Here is a 23,580-nt window from a genome sequence, read left to right as displayed (position 1 = left end):
AGACAACTTGGGACTTTCAAATCTGTTACCTTTTTTGATCTCTGCAAAAGCTCTGTGAGATTAAGTAGTACAGGTACTATACTTATTTTATAAAAGAGGAAACAGACTAAGTGAAAATAAGGTAATTCCCTTTTCCTTAAGTACCTTAACTCTTACTTTTCATTGAATTATGCTCCCTTTCATTCATTCAAAGACTTGCATGAACTGATGCTGAGCAAGATGAGCAGAATCAGAAGAACATTGTACAACATAACAACAACATAGGGTTGATGATCAACCTTAATGGACTTGCTCAGTTTATCAGTGCAATAATCAGGGACAATTTTAGGGTATCTACAATGGAAAATACCATCTGTATCCAAAGGAAGAATTGTAGAGTTTAAACAAAGACCAAAGACTATCATCTTTAATTTTAAAAAAAAGTTATCTTATGTATCATGTAAATTTGCTATCTCTTATATTTTATCCTTAAGGATATGATTTTTCTCTCAACACATTCAATTTTGATCAATGTAAAGACTATCAGACTGCCTTCTGTGGAGGGGAGGGGGAGGGAAGCAAGACGGGGGGAAAACTGTAAATTCAAAAAAAAAGAATTATGCTCACTTTCAATACAGTATATCAAGAGCTATACATAAACATTTATTACCTTGAAGAGCCAACTTTTGTGAGTCATAATATCACTCAACATGTAAGCCTAGTAAAATGGAGATAAGGATTTAAAAGAATATCACACAGTAGGAACTCACCTTCATTTTGACCTTGGCAGCAGTCATGACTTTCTTCTTGGCCCTATTGAAAAACATTAACACAAAAAAAGGTTTCAAAGAATAGCTACAGGAAGTAACTGAAAGTAATCCAAAGGGTAAAAACATCAAATACTCACAGGATTGATGTCAGATGTCCATGTCCTCGCCTACTCTCCTTAAACAGAGTCCTGAAACAGACATGAAACTTTAAGAACATAAGTTGACTAAAAGCAGGGACTAAACATCTTGTATTTCTTTTTTGTCTTCCCACAATAGTTAGTTACCATGTTACTTTACACAGAATGTATGTTCAATAAATTTTGAACTGGTCTCAGAAAAAGAGATATGGGATAACTGCATTAATACCAATTAAGCCAGCACTGCGTGAAGGACAGCTATCTGATAGATCCCAATTCCTCCTTTCTCTGTTACTCTTTCCCCTTTCAAATATAAAATCAAGAGCTATCCATATTATGCCTTTTCTAGAAAAATCTCTATAGATATTAATAATCTTCCCTGAATTGGAGAACACAATTTTCATGTCAAATCAGGGTTACAAAAGGACCATAATCTTGTCACAGAGAATGCTAAGTATGCTCTCTCTATATCTACCTCTCTTCCTCTCTTTCTGCACATTATGCCTTTCCATATCTTATTAACCACACTAAACACAAAATATTCTACTTTAGAATTAAAATACTGTCTGAACAGAAGTAAAAAACAAAGCACTTTCTCTTAAGTTATGCCCATGTCAGGTATTTCCAGAAAAGTCTAAATTTAATTAAGATGAATACCTTTCCCATTTGTCTACTCTAAAATACTGCTCAAAAGAGAAAAGGGCAAACTGAAGAGGGAAAAGTAAAACTTACATTCAACCTACCATAAAATAAAAGAATTAACAAGCACAAAAGCCCACAAAAGATACTTTGCCCTTTCCTAAAGAATAAAAAAGGTGAATATCACAGCTAAAAATGATTCTTCATAGTTTAAGTTCCAATAATGCCACACTTCATCAGAAAATCTTGATACTCCACACTGTTCATTGTCCCTCACCTGGCCTGCATCCAGCCCTTGGGCCAGAGGGGTTTGACTTCAGCATCCAGAAAAGCCTTCACATAATCTTCCCAGGACTGGGCCTTGTTCCTCTCCAGCTCATAGCCATCCAGTTTCATCTTCACCACATGGCAAAGCAATTCCCTGAAGAGGGGGCAGAAAGACTTCAGATAAAGCTATTAAAAAGTTTCTTCAATGTCTCAAATACTTGCTCTCAGTAGTACTGATGAGGGTGCATGATCAACTGCCACTAGAAATTTGGACTTAGATAAATGCTCCACAAACCCTCTAACTGATCCAAAGTCTGGGCACACCTGATTTCATCATTCCAATGGAATTTCTTTCGGGGTCCCATGATGCGTTTACCCCCTTTCTCTTCATCTTCTTCCTCATCAGAACAAATACGTTCTCTCTGATCCTTGTCTTTCTCCTCCTCCAGCATCCTATAGGATGAATGGAATTGTTAAGTGGTACCTTAAGGTCACCACAGAAGAACCACCTCCTCCTAATGCCCCAAAATAATACTAGCTTATACCGCCGAAGACCAAAAAAAAAAAAAAAGGCTGAGGGAGATTCACAGTCCAGAAAACACAAGCCAGGGGTGGCTAGGTGGTGTAGTGGATAAAGCACCGGCCTTGGAGTCAGGAGTACCTGGGTTCAAATCCGGTCTCAGACACTTAATAATTACCTAGCTGTGTGGCCTTGTTGGGCAAGCCACTTAACCCCATTTGCCTTGCAAAAATCTAAAAAAAAAAAAAAAAAAAAAAAAAAAACCACACAAGCCAAAATCCTCAGAAATGGGACAGTAGAGCAAAGAAAGTGAGAAAGAGGAATGAAAGCCAACAAAGAAAAGAATGGGGCACACTTACTTAGCAAACTTTGCTTGCGTATGTGCCTGGCACTCTTCCTGGTATTTGGTCATCTGCTCTGGCATTGCCCTGCCAATAGCTTCCTTAAGTTTCTGCAGAGGTTCCTTTAGACGCCCTCCCTGCAGAGAGCATTATATACCAGAACTCTAGTTTACTCACCAATTCTTATATGAAGGACACTCCTCAGCAACAATTTAGTCATTTGCAATGCAGTAACAGATGTGGCCATTTGGCATTTTTAACACTCAAATACAGATATTTCAAATATTCTCAGAAATGGAGAACTGCCCCAAATACCAGGAGTTAAAATCAAAAGCTGGCCACAGTGTTTCACTCTAAGTTGACCTACCTGCTCATAGAGATGAAGTTTGCGAGCACGTTTGACCAGGGTATCCTTGCTGCATGGCAGAAATGAAGCAAGATAGGCATATACCCCAGAACGGATCTGGTTATTCAGCTCCCGAGACTGCACCTCTATGCTGAAGAACAGAAGAAAGTAATCAGTGGTCTGCAACTTACTATGACTTGTCTCATCAAATGACATCTACTAATAGAAAAATATTCAAAGTAGCCAAGAGAAACAGATAACTCATCCCAAATCACTTGACACAACTTAAGAGTCAATGCAATACCCTTAGCAAATTCTCAGACAAAAAAAAGCAATTCCAAAACATAAGCTTTTCTAATCAGAGTAATTCAAATAAGACAAATAAACCATTTCAAAAAACAAAGGCAAAGTCTAAGGAAAAAAGCAGCCTCTGTTATAAAAGTATTAAATACATAGCATTCTACTCCATAGAACAAAAAGTATATATTCTAAAGAATATATGAAAGAAGTGGTTTGTTTGTTATGTGGAAAAAACATCACAGCACATTTCAGCAACTTTCAGGTCCAATTTTCAATTTTACTTAAGGCTAGGTGCCAGGGAAATCCTTATACATGCTATGACTCAGTTTCCCAACCTATATAAAAGAGAACATAACTACCTTCTTCAGTTAAGCCCAACAATATTCTACTTAAACAAAGTAGGTCTACTTTGAAGAACAAAGCCCACTAATCAATTCCTAGATAACTTTCCTGAAAACTTCGTGTCCTTAGAGTGGGATCAGTACGGATACATAATAATCAAGATCATTTTCTAGTTCATTATAAAATCAGAAAAAACTCTTCCAAATGGAAAATGACCAATCCTTTTCTATGTCTCAATGAAACTATGAGAAGGATCAGAAAACACCAATCTTTTCTGCCACCAGATGCAAATCAAAGTCAAAAATAAATGTAAGATTGATGATCCAATATGACACCCAGAAATGGCTTAGAGAACAGAAAGAGTTGAATAGAAGGAAGGTGTTTAACAAAGTGGCCAGGACTGATGAAAAGTCATAGATGAAGAAAGTATTCCTGTAACTTCATCATGGTACTATATTCAATCTTGCTATTCTTCTGAATCCAAGACTCCCAGAGAAGCTTGACAGAAAAAAAAAATGAAAGCATGTCCTCTTCTCACACATGCCAAGAGATTTAGAAGTTTTTAATACAGAAAAAAACACCCATAAATACACGTAAGTAAGGAACACATACAATTAAGTAAAGAATACTCACTCCAGCAGGATGCCATTAATATCCTGGGTGAAGAATCTCTGTTTGTTCTCTCCCTCTGCAGCTCTGGCAGCCTGGTTCACATTAGACAGTAATTTCTGTTAGTGTATATTTACACACACACACACACATACATATACACACACACACATGGGCACAAGAGCAAGCAGTCTTTAAAGTGGAACAGACATGAGTACCAAGAAGCTTTGATAATAAAATCCTTTATTCTATTCTAGCTTAGGTTCAAAAAAAAAATTATACTTTCCAATATTCTCCAGAGAAGGTATTCCCAAGTCCCTTCTAAATGCCTATGTATATTGTAAAATTATCTTTCTACCTCCCAGGACTTAGGAAAACTAGACATTCGAAGAAAAATCAAATCAGAAGGGGAGAAATGTAATTAATATTTGGATTCCAAACACTAAAAACTGAAACTAAGCCAGTATAGCCAACTACAGAAAATTCTTCTTAAACCAATACAGAGCCAATACCTATCATTTAACACATCTAAGAAATGGCAAGAAATGTTTATAATAGTGTCCTTTTAAGGCTCTAAAGCTCTTGGTTTAGTTTTAATGGAGTATATTATGCTAGGCATTAAGACTAGAGTTCAAATACAGCCTCAGACAAAATAGCTGCATGACCCTGGTCAAATCATTTAACCCTGTTTACCTCAGTTTCCTCATTTGTAAAATGAGCTGGCAAAGAAAATGGCAAACCACCCACTTCAGTTATCTTTGTCAGGATGGGAGATGAAATTACCAAGTGAAGCAATACAGAGGGGAAAGAGGGCCCAGGACCAAACTCTTGAGAGATGCCAATGATTAGAGGGTGTGATCCAAAAGAAGATCCAGCAAAGAACTCAGGGAAGGGGGTAGGAAGAGAGCCAGCAGAGAGGATGGTATTGCCCTCTATAGTAACAGAGGAGGTGGTTAAGGTGGAGGGTTTGGGGGTAAAGATAATGAATTTTTCATACATATTTTAAGATATTTATCTACCGGACAATCAACTCTAGATGTCTAAAAGGCAATCAGAAATTCAAGAGAGAAAGTCAGTAGGGAGATTGTTGCAGGAAAGACAGATTTGAGAATCATCAGGATATAGATATGGTAATTAAAGCCACAGGAGGTGATGAAACCACCAACTGAGATCTCGGTAGAAGAGAACACAGGACAAAACTCTGATGGACATTTATGGCTAGAAGTTATGATCTGGAAGAGAATTCAGCAAAGAATACAGAGATCATCTGGGAGGAAAAGAACCAGGAGTGAGTGGTGTTGGGAAAAAAAGAACATTAAGAGAGAATGATGAATAGCATCAAAGGTCATATGAAGTCAGAGAAAAGACCATGAATTTGGCATCTAAAAAAATTATTAACTTCGGAGAGGGGAAAGAGTAGTTCTAATGGAATGACAAGGCTAGAAACTGAATTGTAAGGGGGTTAAGAAAAAGAAAGGAAAGAAACCTATTGTAGAATGCTTTTTTGAGGAATTTAGTTAAAATGGGCAGAAGAAATACTCGATGAGAACAGTGATGGAAGGATCAAGAGTTCTGTTTTCAAGGAAAACAGGCATATTCATAGATGGTAAAAATGAGATAGTAGAGAAAAATGAGAGTGAGGATGACAGAGACAGAAATCTATTGGAGAAGACTGGATAATTCCATCCAGTTCATTCCACCTGAACAAGAAAAGGTAGGAAGGAATAAGGGCACTTTATCAGGTGAGGCAAGAGTGAAAAAGGAGAGAGTGGCAGAAGGCATCTGCATATAAGGAGATGAGAAAAAGGGGAAATGAGTTCATATCATTGGTCTCAATTTTTTCCTATAAAATATGGAACCAGGTTCTCAGCCAAGAGAGTGAGGGGAGAGAAAGGTAGGCATAGAAGGTTTGAGGTAGATGAAAAGGTTTAAAAGACCTGTGGAAAATAGGATAGTGAGTTGATGAGAGAAGGATATAGTAGTAGGACCGCCTAGCTAGTGAGGGGCCTAGTTTTCACATTTAGAAAATAAGATTCAATTAGATAATTAATAAGGTCCCTTCCACTTCTGAATCTGTAAGGGAAAGATATAAACCAGGAACACCTATACTGCAAAGATAAATAAAAAGTTTCACTTGCCTGAGACTATCAAAAAAGAAGAAAACATTTTTCAGAAATAACACTGCAAGATTAAAGTATATGGTTTTTCACTTTCTGTATTTTTGAGTATTTTTTTTACTTCATGTCTGTGTCTTGTTTCAGAAACGTGACTAATAAGATAAAATAAATTATACATGTTCAATCCTGCAAAACATATCAAATTGCTTATTGTCTCAGAAAGACAGTGAGGAAGGAAGAGCATTTTTTAAATGAATGTTAATTATTGAAAGATTTTTCATATATATGTATATATATATACATATATATATGTATATATGACAGTATAATAGAGAAAGGACTTCTGTTAACTAAGGGATTTATATCAGAAAGGAGTTCTATTACACAAGTTGAAAGCACAAGAGAGAGATGATTCTTCTAGAGGAAGAGGTCAGAAACACGGGACCCAGAAGCAAAGACAGACTAACGGAATTCCCAAATGCTAGGATTTTTAAGAGAAGGAAAGAAGTTGACTTAAGAGTCAGAAAGACTTGGGTTTAAAGTATCTCCCAGTCATTTATGGTGAATCTACTTTTTTGATTATTAATTAACTAGTTAAATAAAAACTATCTTGTGTGAATAAATTTTTTCCCACAAATTAAACTTACTAGTTGTGTGACTTTGGACAAATCACTTAACCCTGATAGTCTAGCATCCAGGGTCATCTCCAGTTGTCCTGATTTATATCTGACCACTGGACCCAGATGGCAAAAGTGAGGCAAGTGACTTAGCACAGTACTCCCTCACTCAAATCCAATTCATGTACTTCTCATGGAATATCATTTCACAGTACTCTTCAAGAATGAAGGACAACATCATCATTATCAACTACTATTTTCCAATTAACTATTAGGTGGAATCACTTTAACAGCTTATTATTCTAATTATACTTGTCTTTTTTTAGTATCGCCCATCTCTTAAGAACTTTGAAAGTTGTGTGAAATTTCACTGATTTTATTTTTACCTTTAGGTTCTGATTTCTATCTGAAACAGAAATGGTTATATTCATATGTTCATGTGCATTTGAGAGAGGAATTCACAAACAAAAAAAAAAATTACGACAGGTCCCTAAATCCAGAAGAGTCACCTTTTCCCCACAAGTGTATAAAAGGGCAACAAGCCTTTATTAACCTGGGAAAAATAATCAGAATACCCAGATCATGAAAATTTACTCCGTGTGAACTTTTTATGTTTTCTATGTTTTTTTTTTACTTTAATTTTTTTTTTTAGGTTTTTGCAAGGCAAACGGGGTTAAGTGGCTTGCCCAAAGCCACACAGCTAGGTGATTATTAAGTATCTGAGACTGGATTTGAAGCCAGGTATTCCTGACTCCAGGGCTGGTGTTTTATCCACTACGCCACCTAGCCACCCCTTGTTTTCTATTTTTAACTTTAGGAAATACTAGTTTCAACTTGGATGATCATACTTCTAAGAAATCTGTACGGTTTTATAATTGTAGATTATAAATTTGTATATAATTTATATCTTATTATATATATATATAAAACAAACTTTTTCTAATGCTTAATACTGTCAGTGCTCAAAAAAAAGTTTTAATTTCTTTGGTGTATTTGCTCTCTGTTTGGCATTTTTAACATTAATGCTAAATTGAAAAGTCCAAAGAATCGCTGGGTCACCTAAAAGAACAATGTGGGAGAACAGCCAACATTAACTAAAAAAACTTTATCAAGACATTACCAGAAAAGACAGCCTGAATTACCACTAAGCCATTGTTTTCACCTTCTCTAAACATTTTAAACTCTCACCTTCTCTAAACAATTAAAGGAGTTATGTCAACAAAATGGACCTGATATAGTCAAAATAAATAGATCATGTCTTCAAAATGCCTGGACTGACAAGGAGCCACATGTATGATCAACACTGAGGGTTCCTTTTTTCAGAGTCAACAGCCAAGTTTAACTAAGAATTTCTACATCAATCTCAGGTAGAAATTGAGGGTAAGGTAACAAAATTTAAGATTACAAAAAATGCTCCCTGTTTTTTCTCCTTCAATAGTCTTTAAGTTGTTCAATAAACAGTTTTTTTAAAAAATGTTTAGTTGGATCATTAAAGCAACTTATTTCTTTTTCTATATTAAGAATTGTTCATTTCATAAATGCAACAATCAGGTACAATTTGGGGGTACCTGTGATGGAGAATACCATCTATATTCAGAGAAAGAATTGTGTAGTTTGAACAAAGACCAAAGACTATTACCTTTAATTAAAAAAAAACCATTATCTTATTATGTAATTTTGCTATCTCTTATATTTTATTTTCCTTTTCCTTAAGGAACACATTCAACTTAGATCAATGTATGGTATGGAAACAATGTAAAGACTATCAGACTGACTTCTGTAGGGGGTGGGGGGAGGAAGTGAGATTGGGGGAAAAATTGTAAAATTCAAAATTAAATAAATTTTTTTTAAAAAAAGAGGAATTAAAAAAATAATTAACACTATTTCCCATGACTATCAACAATCACCTGACATTAGCATAGTATTTTAATGTTTGCAAAGCACTTTCCTGGAAAAACAGACCTGTAAAAGTAGGTGGTACAATTATTATTATTCCAGTTTTATAGATGAGGAAAGAGTAAGTTTAATAAATATTACTTCAGGGCAGAGTCAGTTCCACTTTTGTCTTCTCTCAGAAATAGAGTAAATAGGGGATAGCAAGTTATTCCCCAATACTTACTCTACATTTCAGAAAAAATTGACATGTTTCCTTCCTGCTATTTCATTCTCTACTTCTCAAATAACTACCTTAAAATGTCGTGTTTCCTGATTCATGATCTCCTTCCAACTTATTCTATACCATAGAGGCATTTTTTAAAAATTTGAACACATAATTAAGTACCGAAGCAGGAAGTGAACTTAATATCTATGTATAATTATATAGATAGATACAGCAAGCTGCATATTTTTTCACACAGCAATGAAAACGAATATGCATCAATCAGGTTGGGGTCAGTTGATGAGTTTTCTTTGGCCAAGTCTAAAAATCAGCCAAAATAGTGCTGTAAGAGTAAAAGAAGGGGCAGTTAGGTGGCGCAGTGGATAAAGCACCAGCCCTGGAGTCAGCAGGACCTGAGTTCAAATCCAGCCTCAGACACTTAAATAATTACCTAGCTGTGTGATCTTGGGGAAGTCACTTAACCCCAATGCCTAGCCCCCCCCAAAAAAAGAGTAAAAGAAGCAAAATAACTCAAAATGGTTAATATATTCATAAATAGCAAGTTTCACAGAATCAATAGATTAAGATTGATAGAAAAATGCAATGTCTGTTTCAAGATCTGGTATTATACATCATATAGGGAAAACCTATAAGAACTGAGAAGGTCATAGAATCATAGGATCCGAAACTAGAAATGGCTTTAAGCAACATCTAATCCAAACTCTCTCCCTTTACAGATGAGAAGAGTCAGGATCAAATCTATAGATATTTATTTGCCTTATTAAATCTGATGTCCAGGTCAGATAGGTGGCACAGTGAACAGAGCACCGGCCCTGGAATCAGGAGTACCTGAGTTCAAATCCAGCCTCAGACACTTAATAATTACCTAGCTGTGTGGCCTTGGGCAAGCCACTTAACTCCATTTGCCTTGTAAAAAAAAATCTAAAAAAAAAATCCTGATGTCCCAGTTAAAATAGAAAGATTTCTAATTTTCTAAAATAAGTTTCTTTGACCAGAAGTAGAGAAAAGATTGTAATTCCAGATGTTTTTATTTCAAGCTTGCAAAATTAAATGCTATTAGATAAAACATAAGTCTCTCACCTCAACATCAGGATACAAATAACCATATTTTTAATGTATAAAAAGTGCCTTGTAAACCTTAAAGTACCGCATGTAAATGTCAATGATTATTTTCTTAATATTGTCAATCTTCATTCTACCTCCAAGAACCAGAAGGCAACCAATAACTAAATTAAGATAACTCTATAACTTTACCCAGTAGCTCTCTCCTTAAAAACAACGGCTCCTTATACCACAATCCAAGAGCTCTTCCATAGTGTGTATGTGTGTGTGTGTGTGTGTGTGTGTGTATGCTTCATTTTTCCAATTAAAAATGCCCCCAAAGTGTTTCCCAAGAAATATAAAGTAATGAGTATTACTTATCTGAAGAGTATATAATTTGAGAATAAAAAAAAAAGCAAAAAATTCAGGAACTCACTGGTTGTAAACCATTGGCTGATTCCATTTACTGATTTAAAGCCTTTGTGATAAATACAAAAGAATTTTGTTGCAAAAATCTTAGCACAGTAATTCAATATTATGTGATAACATAGTAATTCATTGAGAGTAACTCCCAAAGGAGGCCATGAAATTCTAACTCCAAGATGTCAAATCCTCAGGAAAGCCTGGGGATAGCTTTCCAGGGCTATCCAATACAAGGAATTGCAAAGTATTTGAATTCTCATGAGATCTGAATGTAAATGTAGGACAGGGCGACCACAAGCATCACTTTCAGATTGCTCTCCTTCCAACTGGATGCCATTAAGATATGGTCTAACTACCTACTTGTGATGGGCACATCCTATCATTAAATATCAATGATAGATTCTGGCTTCATACTATACAATACTAATAGACATAAAATAGGTATTTATATAAAGATGAAGGAATTTTCTCCAACTTCAATATAGCTTGGAGTTTATAATGATTATAAACACTGGATATATTACAGGTCAAAATGCTAAATGGTTCGTGTGTAATTATAAGTTCAGTAATGTACTACTAAACTTAAAATAATTCACTTTACAGAGGATATTCTCTCAGTCACTGGGAGAAAAAGTAGCAGACACTAGATTCTTAAAATTGTTTTTATGGTGTATGCTATCCAGTAAAATAAAGCCACTCAGCATTCTGCCATCTCAAGATGGCAGAAAGAAATTATCTGTATAAAAGGCTATCACAATGTCCATACATGTTCACTTTACATTTTTATGCCAATGGATTAAATGCCTATCACTGGCAATAAGCAATTCAAAATAATATTTGTGGAAATTATTGAAATGTAATAGGACTTATATTTTTCTCTTCCCTTAGGTTTACTCAATGATCTTGTAGAATGTGACTAAAAGGTAAAACTTATACTGTGTCTCATATCCAAGAAAAAAGATATATCTAAAAAACTGACATTTCACTAGGGTTACTAGATACAGTACTTCCTGTGAAGCTAGCATGATCTTAATTATAATTCTATCTCGTCATCATACCTGAGCCAGCTCCTTGATACGTTTCTCCAGGGACATTGGTAAGCCTTCTGGCAAGGAAGGGGGCTGTTTGAATTCCTGGTCCAATCCTATCCCAAGAGAATCACTTTCATCATCCACATCATGAAATGGACTTCCTTCTGGAGACTCGCTGAGGAGTTGTTCCAAGTCCAGATCAGTCAGTGAGTCCATGGCAGTAGCTGCCTGAAGCAGGTCATTGTCAGAAGCTGAGCCAAAAAATGAGAGCAAGGGATCTGGCATACTCTCCACCTCCCGTGTACTCTGAGTTTCAGCAGGTGGCACTGTTATTGGTTTATGTTCCTCATCCCTTTTCTTCTGGGCTTCTTTCTCCTTCTGAAATTTCTTCAACATTTCCTTAACACTTAGAGCTCCAGAGTATTTCTTTTTCTTCTTCTCCTTACTGGCATTCAGTGCTGTGAAGCTGAAAGCAAAGAGAAAATAGGTTACAATGACTGCAAAAAACTCCCAAAGGGAAACGCACAGAGGCACTTCACACCTGCTCCCAGACTTAACAGTCTCCACGTGGACCTTACAGTCAAAAGTCCACCCTGTTATCCTCCTCCCTCCTCCTGGCATATGGAGCTCCTTCTTCCTAAGACCAAAGCTTAAAATTTAACACAGGTTAGCAAAACAATGTCACATAATGCTAATATCCGATGGGTTGTTTGTGTTTTTAAAAACCACTGCCAGGCTGAAATAAAAGGTTGCAAAAGAAATCAAGAAAAAGATTTTAAAGTGGAAAGCTGAAGCAGCAGAGAACAGCAGCAACTTGTGGAGCATCTAGGGGTGAGACTGAGTGAGGAGAAGTAAGCATGACCAGAAAAGAGACAAAGGAAAACAGGAAAAGACAGAAACGAAATTGGGGCCAGAGATAGAGAAGTGACCAAAGAGAATAAGGAACATCAGCAATCATCTAGAGACAGAAATAGATGCTAACACTGACAGTGTAACAAATATAACTTTGGATACCTGACCACACAGACGGGACAGTATTGAATATGCCCAGAAATGACACTGTAGGGAGGGGTGAGAGAGGATGGGAAGGTCAGTCCCTGCTGCTTCTTCTGATACTGTGTGAAAGAGGGGTAAGTCAGCTCCCAGGTGTCTAGCCCTAACATTTCAAATTTTATCCTATCAAACACAAGCTGCTGCCTCTCACCCGGCTTTGGGAAACTTGGACTTTTTCGATTTCTTCTCCTTGTCATAAGAGTCATCTTTTTTCTTCTTCTTTATCTTCTCACCACCTTCTTTCAACTTCCGCTTCTGAGAATTAAAGACAAGGCACAGTTACACAGCTCCCTAACTCAGGGAGCAAGTGCATTACACAGCACTGGCCTTGCTCCTCCCAGGACACACTCTGAAACCAGCCTCATGTCCTTCATCAACAGTGATTTTTCAGATTAGTCCCTGGACAACAAGATTCTATACCACAAACCCGCAGCAAGTCAACATAATAATCCTGTTGACAATGTCTGCTGGAAAAGCCTGGGACTGAGGCAACAGTGGGGTATGTCTTTAGCCCTTCAAGAGGAACTCCCTCAGGTTGAAATGAGCTTCCTAAAAGGACAAAATACAAACAAAGCCCATATGTATGTATTTACAAAAACTAATCTTTTAAAAAATATTAATATATATGTAAAGGTAATTTTTAAAAAATATCTTAGGGCTGGTAGAAAGAATTGGGTTGACAGCCCTGGGAACTGAAGTCCTCTACAAGTCCACAGAACAGATACAGCATGGGTAGTGCAAACTTCCCTAGCTCCACACCTTTTATGAACCTCAACCCTGCCTCAAAAAAAGATTAGCCTGTGAGGGATCCATCTTCAAGGTCCAATCAATGGTGATTTTGCTGAAATGTCAGTACCAATTTTGAAAATTTCATGACATGGACATTTGACTACCAGGAGCTGAACAGATAGCTCCAAAGCCCAACTCAGCTCATTTACCACAGAATAGGCTTGAGAGGTAGACTGTCAGTCATTGCCAACCTGGCAGGATCTGAATTAGCAACTTTTTACAACCAATTTCCTGAGCCATTAAGAATTCAACTTTCTAGAACTTCACATTTCCTTTGGCAAAGTCAAATCATTTTCTTAGAATTTGATATAACAAAACATCTCTAAAAAGCAAATTTCTAACCTTAGGAGATTTCTTCTTCTTTTCTTTAATGAAGTCATCCTCAGATTCTGATGCTTGTCTGAATTGCAATGTTCCCGAGTTAATATAAAATCCTCCATACTTTGTGGTCAGAGAAGCAGGAACAAGTTCATCATACTGAGGGGGGGAAATCCACAAAGTTGTTAGCTGTAAGTTATTAAGTGAATACATCTCAGAATGGGGGAAAAGATCCAATACAAATTAATACAAAAAAACTAAAAAAAAAAAAAATGAATGCCAGTTCTCATTCTGAGACAGTTTGACAAGATATTCTCCTATCTTCCCTCAGAGGCAGGACTGCTCCTCCTTCATGAAATTGCTGTGTTCTTAGTCATTCAGTTCCCATAACCCTTAATTTCCTGGTGTTTATTATTAGTATTTAGGGTTCAAGTATTATCACTTTCATTGAATACTCACTGCTTCAGAGTTATCGATGAAGGAATCGGATTCATCGTACCCATAACCCATGTCAATTAAATCCTGTATTCTGTCCTTCCGACGTTTTTTTCCACCCTAAAATAAAGGGAGATCATTCAGAGCTACCTTTTTTCTAAATATTCTTGTAATTGACTGGTACCAGCTTATACAATGACTACTCTCTAATAATTGCTAAATATTATTAATGAAATTGTAAAATTCCCTTCCTTGAAAATATTTTAAAGCATGACAGATTTTTTTAATCCACAGATCAGTTTAAGGTAAAGGAATAAAGCAAATAATATCTTCTAGTTCTTGCTAGCTCAAAGATTCTAAATGATAAAAAAAATTTTTCTTCATCTAGTTTAGGTATAAAGAATATTTCCCAAAAGAAATGTGTATCCTTACTAATCAGGAATACACTGGTTTAATATTTTTATTCTTTCCTATACTTGCTTTTCTATATTCAAATCATCTTATAGCATAAAACTCCCAAAGAAACTCTTCTTCCCCCAGTAAAAGTTAATTTAGCCTAACAGGGGAGACTTACATATTTCTCTTCAAATTTCCGGGCAAGAGCCTCAACCTTATGCCTTTCCTTTTCTTCATCATTGAAAGGATCCAAGACATCTTTCTTCTGTGGAGGAAAGTTCATTACCAACTCAAAACAAAAATAAGTTCATCAAATATATATTCAGATACAAATAAATTCATATAATCTTCTTTGTAATTTACAACTGACTAGTCAATTAATTAAAAACTACTTTTCCAAAAATGAATGATAGCTTACATTTCACAATGCTGTTGCCACTAATATTGGCGATACTGAAAAGAATAATTTCAATTCAGTAAGAACTAAAAAATATGCATGGCATATATTGGAAGAGATTAATGGGCTTCTGGCTAAGATGGCTACCTAAATTGAGGCAAACCACCAGCTTTCACATATCCACTCAAGTAAAAACCTAAAAATAGTATCAACTGAAAAACAATAAATTTAATGAGCAACTACAGTAACTTCAGCCTCTCCAGAACTACAGAAAAAGTCAGCCAGAAGACCATAGCAAGCAATTAAGAGATCCTAACAAGTAAGACTAGGCAAACAAACTAAAAGTCTCACAGTGGAATCACAGTTAGAAAATAGAAATTTGTACCCTGCAAATATCTGTATTCCAATACAGAAAAAATGAAGAGTACACTTCTTTGTCTTTCTGTTACATATGCAATATTTTGATTTCCTTACAATATATACTGATTTTTATTTTGGTTGGTTGAATAAATTTGCAACACTCAAAACATTTGAGGAGAGATTTGTAAAATACAAATTTTTGTTCCAGTTTTATCTCAACTATGATAAACCTGGACATCTTAGATATCTTTTATTGGAAAGAAAGTAAGTATATGAAATACATGTGTGACATTTATGGAAAACATTTGCTCTGTTAAACAAATTTTTGGGAACTGTGTTAAAATTTTGGATCAACTAAAAAAAAACATGACTTTTGAAATCTCTAAATGCCTTGGTTCTCAGTATTATCATTATTCTTTACTGAATCTCCTTATTAAAATATTTTTATAATTTTTTTTAGAGTATATAGATGTTACTGTCACTTGTATGCTACGTATGGCTGACATGTATTTTGTCTATTCTTTATTAGCTTAGTAGTCTCATGCTATTTATATACCATAACTAACCTATTGCCTATGAGAAACTTTTTAAGGTAATATGTTTATAGTCATGGTTAAAAGTTCATAATGTAGTCTTATCTTGTTTTGTATGTATGTTATTAACATTCAAAAATTTTTTTTTCCTGATTGAGAAAAGGATACAAATGTAAAACCCACAATTTTGGTAACTACAAATTGCCAATTGTTTTGCAGTTCTTGATAAAATTAAGAGTTATCTTTCTTGGGCTTTTAGATAGCTAATGAATGAATACATTGGACACATTTGAGTTTTGGTCAGATTTTACAAAGCATGCATTATAATTCTTTGGTTCTTTGTTGTTTCTATTTAATTCACAGCATGATTTTAATAAATGTTATACCAACCTACTAGAAAAAAATGAAGGACACTCCAAAAAATAAAAAAAAAGTCCCAGAATGGCTGCAAACCTACAGCATGGACTTTAGAAATCACAAGAAAAAGTAATGATAAGTACAATCAAAGCTCCAAGGTCCCTAGTACTCTCTCTTGAGATGCCATTGTGAGATCTGAAAATCTTTCTCAAGGATCCTACAGGATGATTTAAACTTTGAAGGTGGAGACTAGCTCAGAAATCTAAGCGAAAAACAAGTAAAATAACTACCTTAACAAAAAGTACAGCAGGAAGAGAATCCTGGTTTTGGCACAAAGCATCAATTCAGGAGCTAAGGCTGAAGAGACAAATAAACCAAAGAAGATCTTGACCACTATAATTCAACAGATCCAGAGATAGCTAAAAATACAACCTAAAAGAACCTAAAAGGTTCTTTATCAAATGGATTTTCAACAAGGACTGCATGAATATCTAGAAGAAATTTTTAGAAATAATTAAAAAATGAAAAAACTCTAGAAAAACTGAAGTAGAAAAACAATTTACTAAAAAGGAGGTTCAAAATCTTACACAAGTAATGTACTCCCCAAAAATGAGAATGAACCAAATAAAAAATCAATGACTCCAAGAAAAAGCAAAAAAATATTAGAACAAAAATCAAAAACCTGAAGGGAAAAAAAAAGAAAATATGAGGTTTCAATATCAAAACAACTCACCTAGAAAACAGAATAAGGAGAAATAATTTAAGAATCATAAGATTATCTGAAAATCACAGTCTGAACATTTTATTTCAAGAAATTATAAATAAAAACAAGACCAGAGTATTAGATCCAGAGAGAAATGTGAAAACAGGAAGGATCCACAGATTACCTTCTACAAAGAAACCTCACAAAAGAAAAGTTCTTGAAATATCATCATCAAAATCCAGAGCAAAGAAAAATACTCCAAGCATCCATAAAGGAGTTCCATGTACCAAGAACTATACCTTAGAATACAATATTCCAGAAGGAAAAAGGTAGGCTTACCACCAAGATTAATTTGCTAAGTCAAGTATAATCCTACAGTGGGAAAAATGGTCTTCAATAGAATGGTGGACTTTCAAGTATACCTAATGAAAATAGACCTGAGTAAGAACTTTTAAATACAAATACAAGAGTTAAAAGAAACCTAACCTAAAAAGGTAAATTTATCTGAAGATGTGTAAGAGGCAACAGGATGAAACAGCACTAACATAAAAGGAGAAGAAAGTGTCAGTTCCGAACCTTTTTCAAGAACATTTGCAGAGTATTAAGAAAAAGAGGACTTGGGGGGTTGATTGATTCTATTTAAGGGATTTTAAGAGTAAGAGAAAAAAGGAGATGTAAAAGGAATACAAGTAATATAGAAAGGAGTAGAAATTGCTTTTCTTGTAATCGGAATGAAAAGAAAAATATACAAACTATGGCAGAAAGGATAAAAGGAGAAGGCATCAGATGAATCTCACTTTTATATGAACCAGACAGAAAAGAGGGCTGAATACCTGTGCACACAAAGACACACAAGAACCAAACCAAACTCAGCAAGGAAACAGGCAAGGATAGGAAAGAGGGATGATTGGAAGAAATAATAATAATAATGAGAAAGGAACAGTCACAAACACAAAACTTCCTGAAGCAAAGGTAACTAAAAGAAAATGAAAGAACTGGAAACTAAAGGAGTTCCCATCATCTAGAAGTGGCCAAAGAGATTATCATAGGACTGTATTGGAAATGCATCATAAGAAATGATAAAGATTATTTCACATAATTCTGGGAAGTAAGAACTGATGTACTGTTAAGTAAGCAGAACCAGAACAATTTATACATCAACCTTGAACAGGGGAGAAAAAAAACTTTAAAAAACTTAACTTTAAGCAACACAACAACCAATCATCCTTGAGATCCTATGATAAAATGCTATCCATGTGATAAATTAAAGTTGGGGAAGAAGATACATATTTTTTGAACATGGCCATTATATGGATTCATTTTATTGGTAATACTTATTTGTTAAAAGGATTTTTTCCCTATTTTTAATTAAGAAAGGAATAGGTGGGGCAGCTAGGTGGCACAGTTAGACACAGCACCAGCCCTGGAGTCAGAAGGATCTGAGTTCAAATCCAGATCAGACATTTAATTACCTAGCTGTATGACTCTGGGCAAGTCACTTAACCCCACTGTTTTGCAAAACATTTTTTAAAAAAAGGAACAGGAATGATGACCCTCCCCACCCCAGAAGAAAAAAAAAATTTAAAAAGAAGAGAGCCAGTGAAATTTTTAAAAGGCATAGAGTAGTTGAGAATGACAAGTAGAACAGTTTTGAAGACATCAAGTTGAATATACATAATGACTACAACAAAGTAAATGGAAAATAATCACCACAAAACGATCAAAAGTAAACATTATGAAATTATATTAGGAATAAGTTTGGCCCCAGAGAGGAAACATGAGAAAACAGTTTTCATTCCTTTGCACACATGGTATTTCTCCTCACAAACCACCACTCCACCTGCCCCCACACATAGCTGGAGAAATTTACATTATAACAGCAGTTTTTTTTATATGCTGAACAGTTTTGCTAAATTTTCTCCCTGTTACAGTAATAATCTATTTTTAAAAAGATAGTAAATAGGAAGAAACTTAGACTAGACCAACACCTCACACCCTTTACCAAGATATGATCCAAATGGTTACAGGACATAGACATAAAAAAACAATACTATAAGCAAATTAGAAGATCAAGGACTAGTCTACCTGTCAGATCTAAGGAAAGAGGAACAGTTTGTGACTAAGGAAGAGTTGGAGAACATCACTAAAAACCAATTAGATTATTTCGATTACATTAAATTAAAAAGCTCTTGCACAGATAAAACCAATGTAATCAAGATCAAAAGAAAAGTAGTAAATTGGGAAACAATCTTTACAACTAATGATTCTGACAAAGGACTCATTTCTAAAATATACAGAGAACTGAGTCATATTTTTAAAACAAAAAGCCATTCCCCAATTGACAAATGGTCAAAGGATATGCAAAGGCAATTTACAGATGAGGAGATCAAAGCAATCCATAGCCATATGAAAAAATGCTCTAAATCATTAATTATTAGAGAAATGCAAATTAAAGCTTCTCTGAGGTACCACCTCACACCTCTCAGATTGGCCAGTATGACCAGAAAGGATAATGATCATTGTTGGAAGGGATGTGGGAAATCTGGGACACTATTACACTACTGGTGGAGCTGTGAACTCATCCAACCCTTCTGGAGAGCTATTTGGAACTATGCCCAAAGGGCAACAAAAATGTGCATACCCTTTGACCCAGCAATACCACTACTGGGTCTATACCCTGAAGAGATGAGGAAAAAGGGTAAAAACGTTACTTGTACAAAAATATTTATAGCAGCCCTGTTTGTGGTGGCAAAGAATTGGAAATCCAGTAAATGTCCTTCAATTGGGGAATGGTTTAGCAAACTGTGGTATATGTATGTCATGGAACACTATTGTTCTATTAGAAACCAGGAGGGACGGGATTTCAGGGAAACCTGGAGGGATTTGCATGAACTGATGCTGAGTGAGATGAGCAGAACCAGAAAAACACTGTACACCCTAACAGCAACATGGGAGTGATGTTCAACCTTGAAGGACTTGTTCATTCCATCAGCGCAACAATTGGGAACAATTTTTGGCTGTCTGCAAAGGAGAGTACCATCTGTATCCAGATAAGGAGCTGTGGAGTTTGAACAAAGTACAAGGACTATTCCCTTTAATTCGGAAAAAAAAAAAAAACAACCCAGATGTCTTATTGTTTGATCTGGTTACCTCTGAGAATTCTGTTCTCTCTAAGGATATGATTTCTCTCTCATCACACCCAATTTGGATCAAGGTACAACATGGAAACAAAGTAAAGACTGACGGAGTGCTATCTGTGGGGTGGGGGTGGGGGTGGGGGGAGGGAAGCAAGATTGGGGGAAAATTGTAAAACTCAAATAATATCTTTAATAAAAATTTTAAAAAAGATAGTAAATAGAATTTATAAAACACCTCTGAAAAAACAAGCATTTTAAAACAGATTCACAGCTATATATATATAATTCTCTTCTTGTATTTTATTTAGTATATGGAAATGAGTGTCATTTTGGTGTTTGTTAATCAGATTATTGAAAGGAAAAAGACGAAAGGTAAAGTATCTTCAATCAGATTATAGGAATAATTTTTAAGAGCTACTCAGGAATGTTGTATCATTTAAAAAAAAAAAGAAAGGCTACATTTATACATCTGTTCTCAATGTTATTAAATGTCAGATCCATCTTCCGATTCATGACATTTTCTACTCTTGGAAGCCTCTTTACTTCTAAGTAGCAGTTGTCACCCATTGTTCAATTCCTATTTTCACTCCAAAACCATTTCATAGGCCTGTCTGAATTTTTTGTTTCTTTGCCTCAGGTATCTCTTATCAAAGTCTGATATCCAGGATACATAGGAAGTTAGCACAAAAAAAAAAACACAAATATATATATATATATATATATATATATATATAAACATTCTCAGTGGTTATAAAGTGTACAAACATTTCTCAAAAAGGATTGTTGATTATTATCAATCACATTAAAAAATTGCTCCAAATCACTAATAATAGGAATATAAATCTAAACAATTCAGGTTTCACTTATATAGAAATATAAATCAAAACAATTCAGCAAACTAGCAAGAATGACAAGAGATAGAAATAGTCTATGCTGTTGAAATAAAGGCACATTAACATACTGTGGTGAAATTGTGAATTGGTGCAACCACTCTAAAAAGCAATTTAGACTTTTAGGGGGGAAAAAGATGAAATTATTCATATAATAATTCAGCACATTAACTGCAAGAATGTTAAAGACAAAATGAAAAGTTCCCTATGACAAAATATAAAGTCCCATATATGCCACAGTTCTTTTGTGGTAGCAATAAACAAAGAAGAGTCTATTGATTAGGAAATGACAGGAACAAATTGTGTAATTTGTATGTGATGGAATATTATTATGTTTTAAGAAACAATAAAAATGATTCAGACAAACATGAAAGTATTCATATGAACTGATATCAAGTAACAAGCAAAAACAGGAAAACAATCCATACAAGGATAATATAAAAGGAATAAAAAAACTTGTAACACTGAAATTATAATAACCAAGCTTAAATTGGAGAAGGAAGAGAAAAGACAATTGTCTTTTGTGGGTATGGAATACTGAATATACTGTCGGATTCACTATGCTATTTCACTGAACTATTTTTTGAATTAAAATTCTTAGTTACATAGGATGGCCAAAGGAATTGGAAATGAAAGTGATGTAAAATCTTTTTTCTAAAAAAAGAAATATAGTACATATAGGAAATTCATAAAATAGATCATTTTGCAAGATTTTATATACTTGGTGGGTCCTTTTTTGAATTTCCTTCCAAAATCCTGTTTTGACTTATAAGAATATTAAGAATACTGACATTCTAAAATATTGCACAGTAGATAGAACTGAATAGTATCTTAACAAAGAAAAAAATAATATGGTGAGTTGAACATGAACTCCAAACCAAGTAGATTTACTAAATGAACTATCAAAAGAACCTCATCATGAGGATTAACCTACAAGATAGTCTCATAGCATTATTACAGCAAAGAGTTTAGGATATTTCAATTACTCTAAAGATGTTAACTATTTAAGAATTATTATTAAAGCAAAAATTCCTGAAAGCTACAATTCTGAAAACACAGAAGATTCACAACAATCCAATATACTTATAAGGTCAGAGAAGAGCTAAAATTTTTGTCCTCTCTTCTCTGCCTCCACACTTTTTCCAAATGGAAGACAGAATAGGAAGGTGTTCTTTGAGATAAAAAGGGAACTTCTAAAAATATTTAGTTGTTAGGATTATTACATGCAACACTTTAGGTTTCCAAAGTATTTTACATATAATCATTTGATAGTCAAGATCACCCATATTTAACAATTAATCAATCAATAAACACTGAGGATATGAAGACCAAAACCAAGTTAGTTCTTCATTCAAGAAATTTTCCTTCTATTGGGGAAAATTGTATGACCACAGAAAAGCGAACAGCAAATATATACATGGCAACTTGGGTAGATGGAGTTGAACTAGCAGCATAAGTGGGAAGAAAACAGATAGGTGTCAAGTAGGAAGCAGCACTAGTGCTAAGCTTTGAAAGGACATAAAGATTTTAAGAAGTGTCTCTGATAAGGGAGTTCACTGTATGCATGGGTGAGAGTCTAGGCAAAGACTTAAAGGTAAGAGATGGAATGTTAAGAATGAAGAAAAGCAAGTAGGTCAAATTTGGCTGGAATGAGTCCATAAAGGAAAAATACTATTTAAAAAGTTTCGAAAGGCAAACTAGAGTCAGGTTGTAAAGTGTTTTAAATGTTGGAGACATTTGTATTTTATCATAGAAGACAACTGGGAACCATCTGAATGTCTAAGACTAACATGGTGAAACCTATGTTTTAGGAATGCTGATTTTTGCAGATATAGAGATAAAAAGCCAATTAAAAGAGACTACTGAAGTAGTCCAGGGCAGATGTGATGAAAACCTTAACACAAGCGGTAGCTTTGAGTTGAGAAAGGAAGACAGATGGGAAATATGCTATGGAAGAAAACTTGGGGTGGGGGGGAAGGTTAGATTGGGCAAAGAATGAAGAAATGACAATGCTTCTGAGGTAGCCAACATGGTTGACTGGACAAGATAGCTAGTGATATGAGACCAGAGTTTAGAGGAGAGAGAAAGCAAAATCAAGAGTCAACATCAAACAGAAAATGATGGGGGTTCCACATGAGAGCACAGAAGAGAGCTCAAGACAGTTAGGAGACAATATATATGACAAAGACTTTTGCCAGACACATAGGAAGAGAAACAAGAAAAATCAGAATATGAAAACAAAGAGATAGGGGAATACACAAAGAAGAAAGGTAGCCGATAGTGTCAACTGCTACAAGACAATCAAGAAAGAAGGGGACTGAGAAAAGACCACTAGAATTGACAACTAAAAGATCAATAACTTTAGTGACAGCAGTTTTAAGTTGTGATTTGAGATTGGAAGCTCCAATGGCAAGAAGTTGAAAAAGGAAAGAAATGAGTAAAATAGTCTTTTCAAGAAACTGAACTGTAGAAAAGAAAAGAACTATAAGAGAATATTCGAAACCAGGTTAAGAAAATGAGCCTTAGAGTGGTCCAAGTAATTTTCACATGTTCACAGTACCATTAAGTGTCAGAGATGAGATTTTAAACCCGAGTCTCTTCTGATTCCAAATCA

At 34.9% G+C, this 23,580-nt stretch overlaps 1 protein-coding gene across 4 annotated transcripts in view; it reads right to left on the bottom strand.

Annotated features, from left to right (window-relative positions):
• UBN1 (ubinuclein 1) overlaps positions 1–23,580 on the bottom strand; it is a 37,919-nt gene that overhangs the window by 12,296 nt on the left and 2,043 nt on the right. For all 4 annotated transcript variants that reach the window (XM_074196310.1, XM_074196309.1, XM_074196312.1 and 1 more), the window contains 12 exons: positions 14,768–14,854; positions 14,218–14,313; positions 13,783–13,917; positions 12,803–12,906; positions 11,626–12,064; positions 4,275–4,345; positions 3,021–3,150; positions 2,672–2,790; positions 2,117–2,245; positions 1,803–1,946; positions 887–937; positions 750–792 (listed from right to left, as the gene is read on the bottom strand). In XM_074196310.1, the coding sequence (XP_074052411.1) occupies positions 750–792; positions 887–937; positions 1,803–1,946; positions 2,117–2,245; positions 2,672–2,790; positions 3,021–3,150; positions 4,275–4,345; positions 11,626–12,064; positions 12,803–12,906; positions 13,783–13,917; positions 14,218–14,313; positions 14,768–14,854 (1,548 nt within the window). The remainder of the gene's footprint in view (positions 1–749; positions 793–886; positions 938–1,802; positions 1,947–2,116; positions 2,246–2,671; positions 2,791–3,020; positions 3,151–4,274; positions 4,346–11,625; positions 12,065–12,802; positions 12,907–13,782; positions 13,918–14,217; positions 14,314–14,767; positions 14,855–23,580) is intronic.

The sequence above is a fragment of the Macrotis lagotis genome, chromosome 8, assembly GCF_037893015.1.
Source record: "Macrotis lagotis isolate mMagLag1 chromosome 8, bilby.v1.9.chrom.fasta, whole genome shotgun sequence".
In the NCBI taxonomy this organism is placed as follows: Eukaryota; Metazoa; Chordata; class Mammalia; order Peramelemorphia; family Peramelidae; genus Macrotis; species Macrotis lagotis.
Note: the sequence above shows the minus strand (reverse complement) of the source record. Positions and strands in the feature narration are given on the sequence as shown.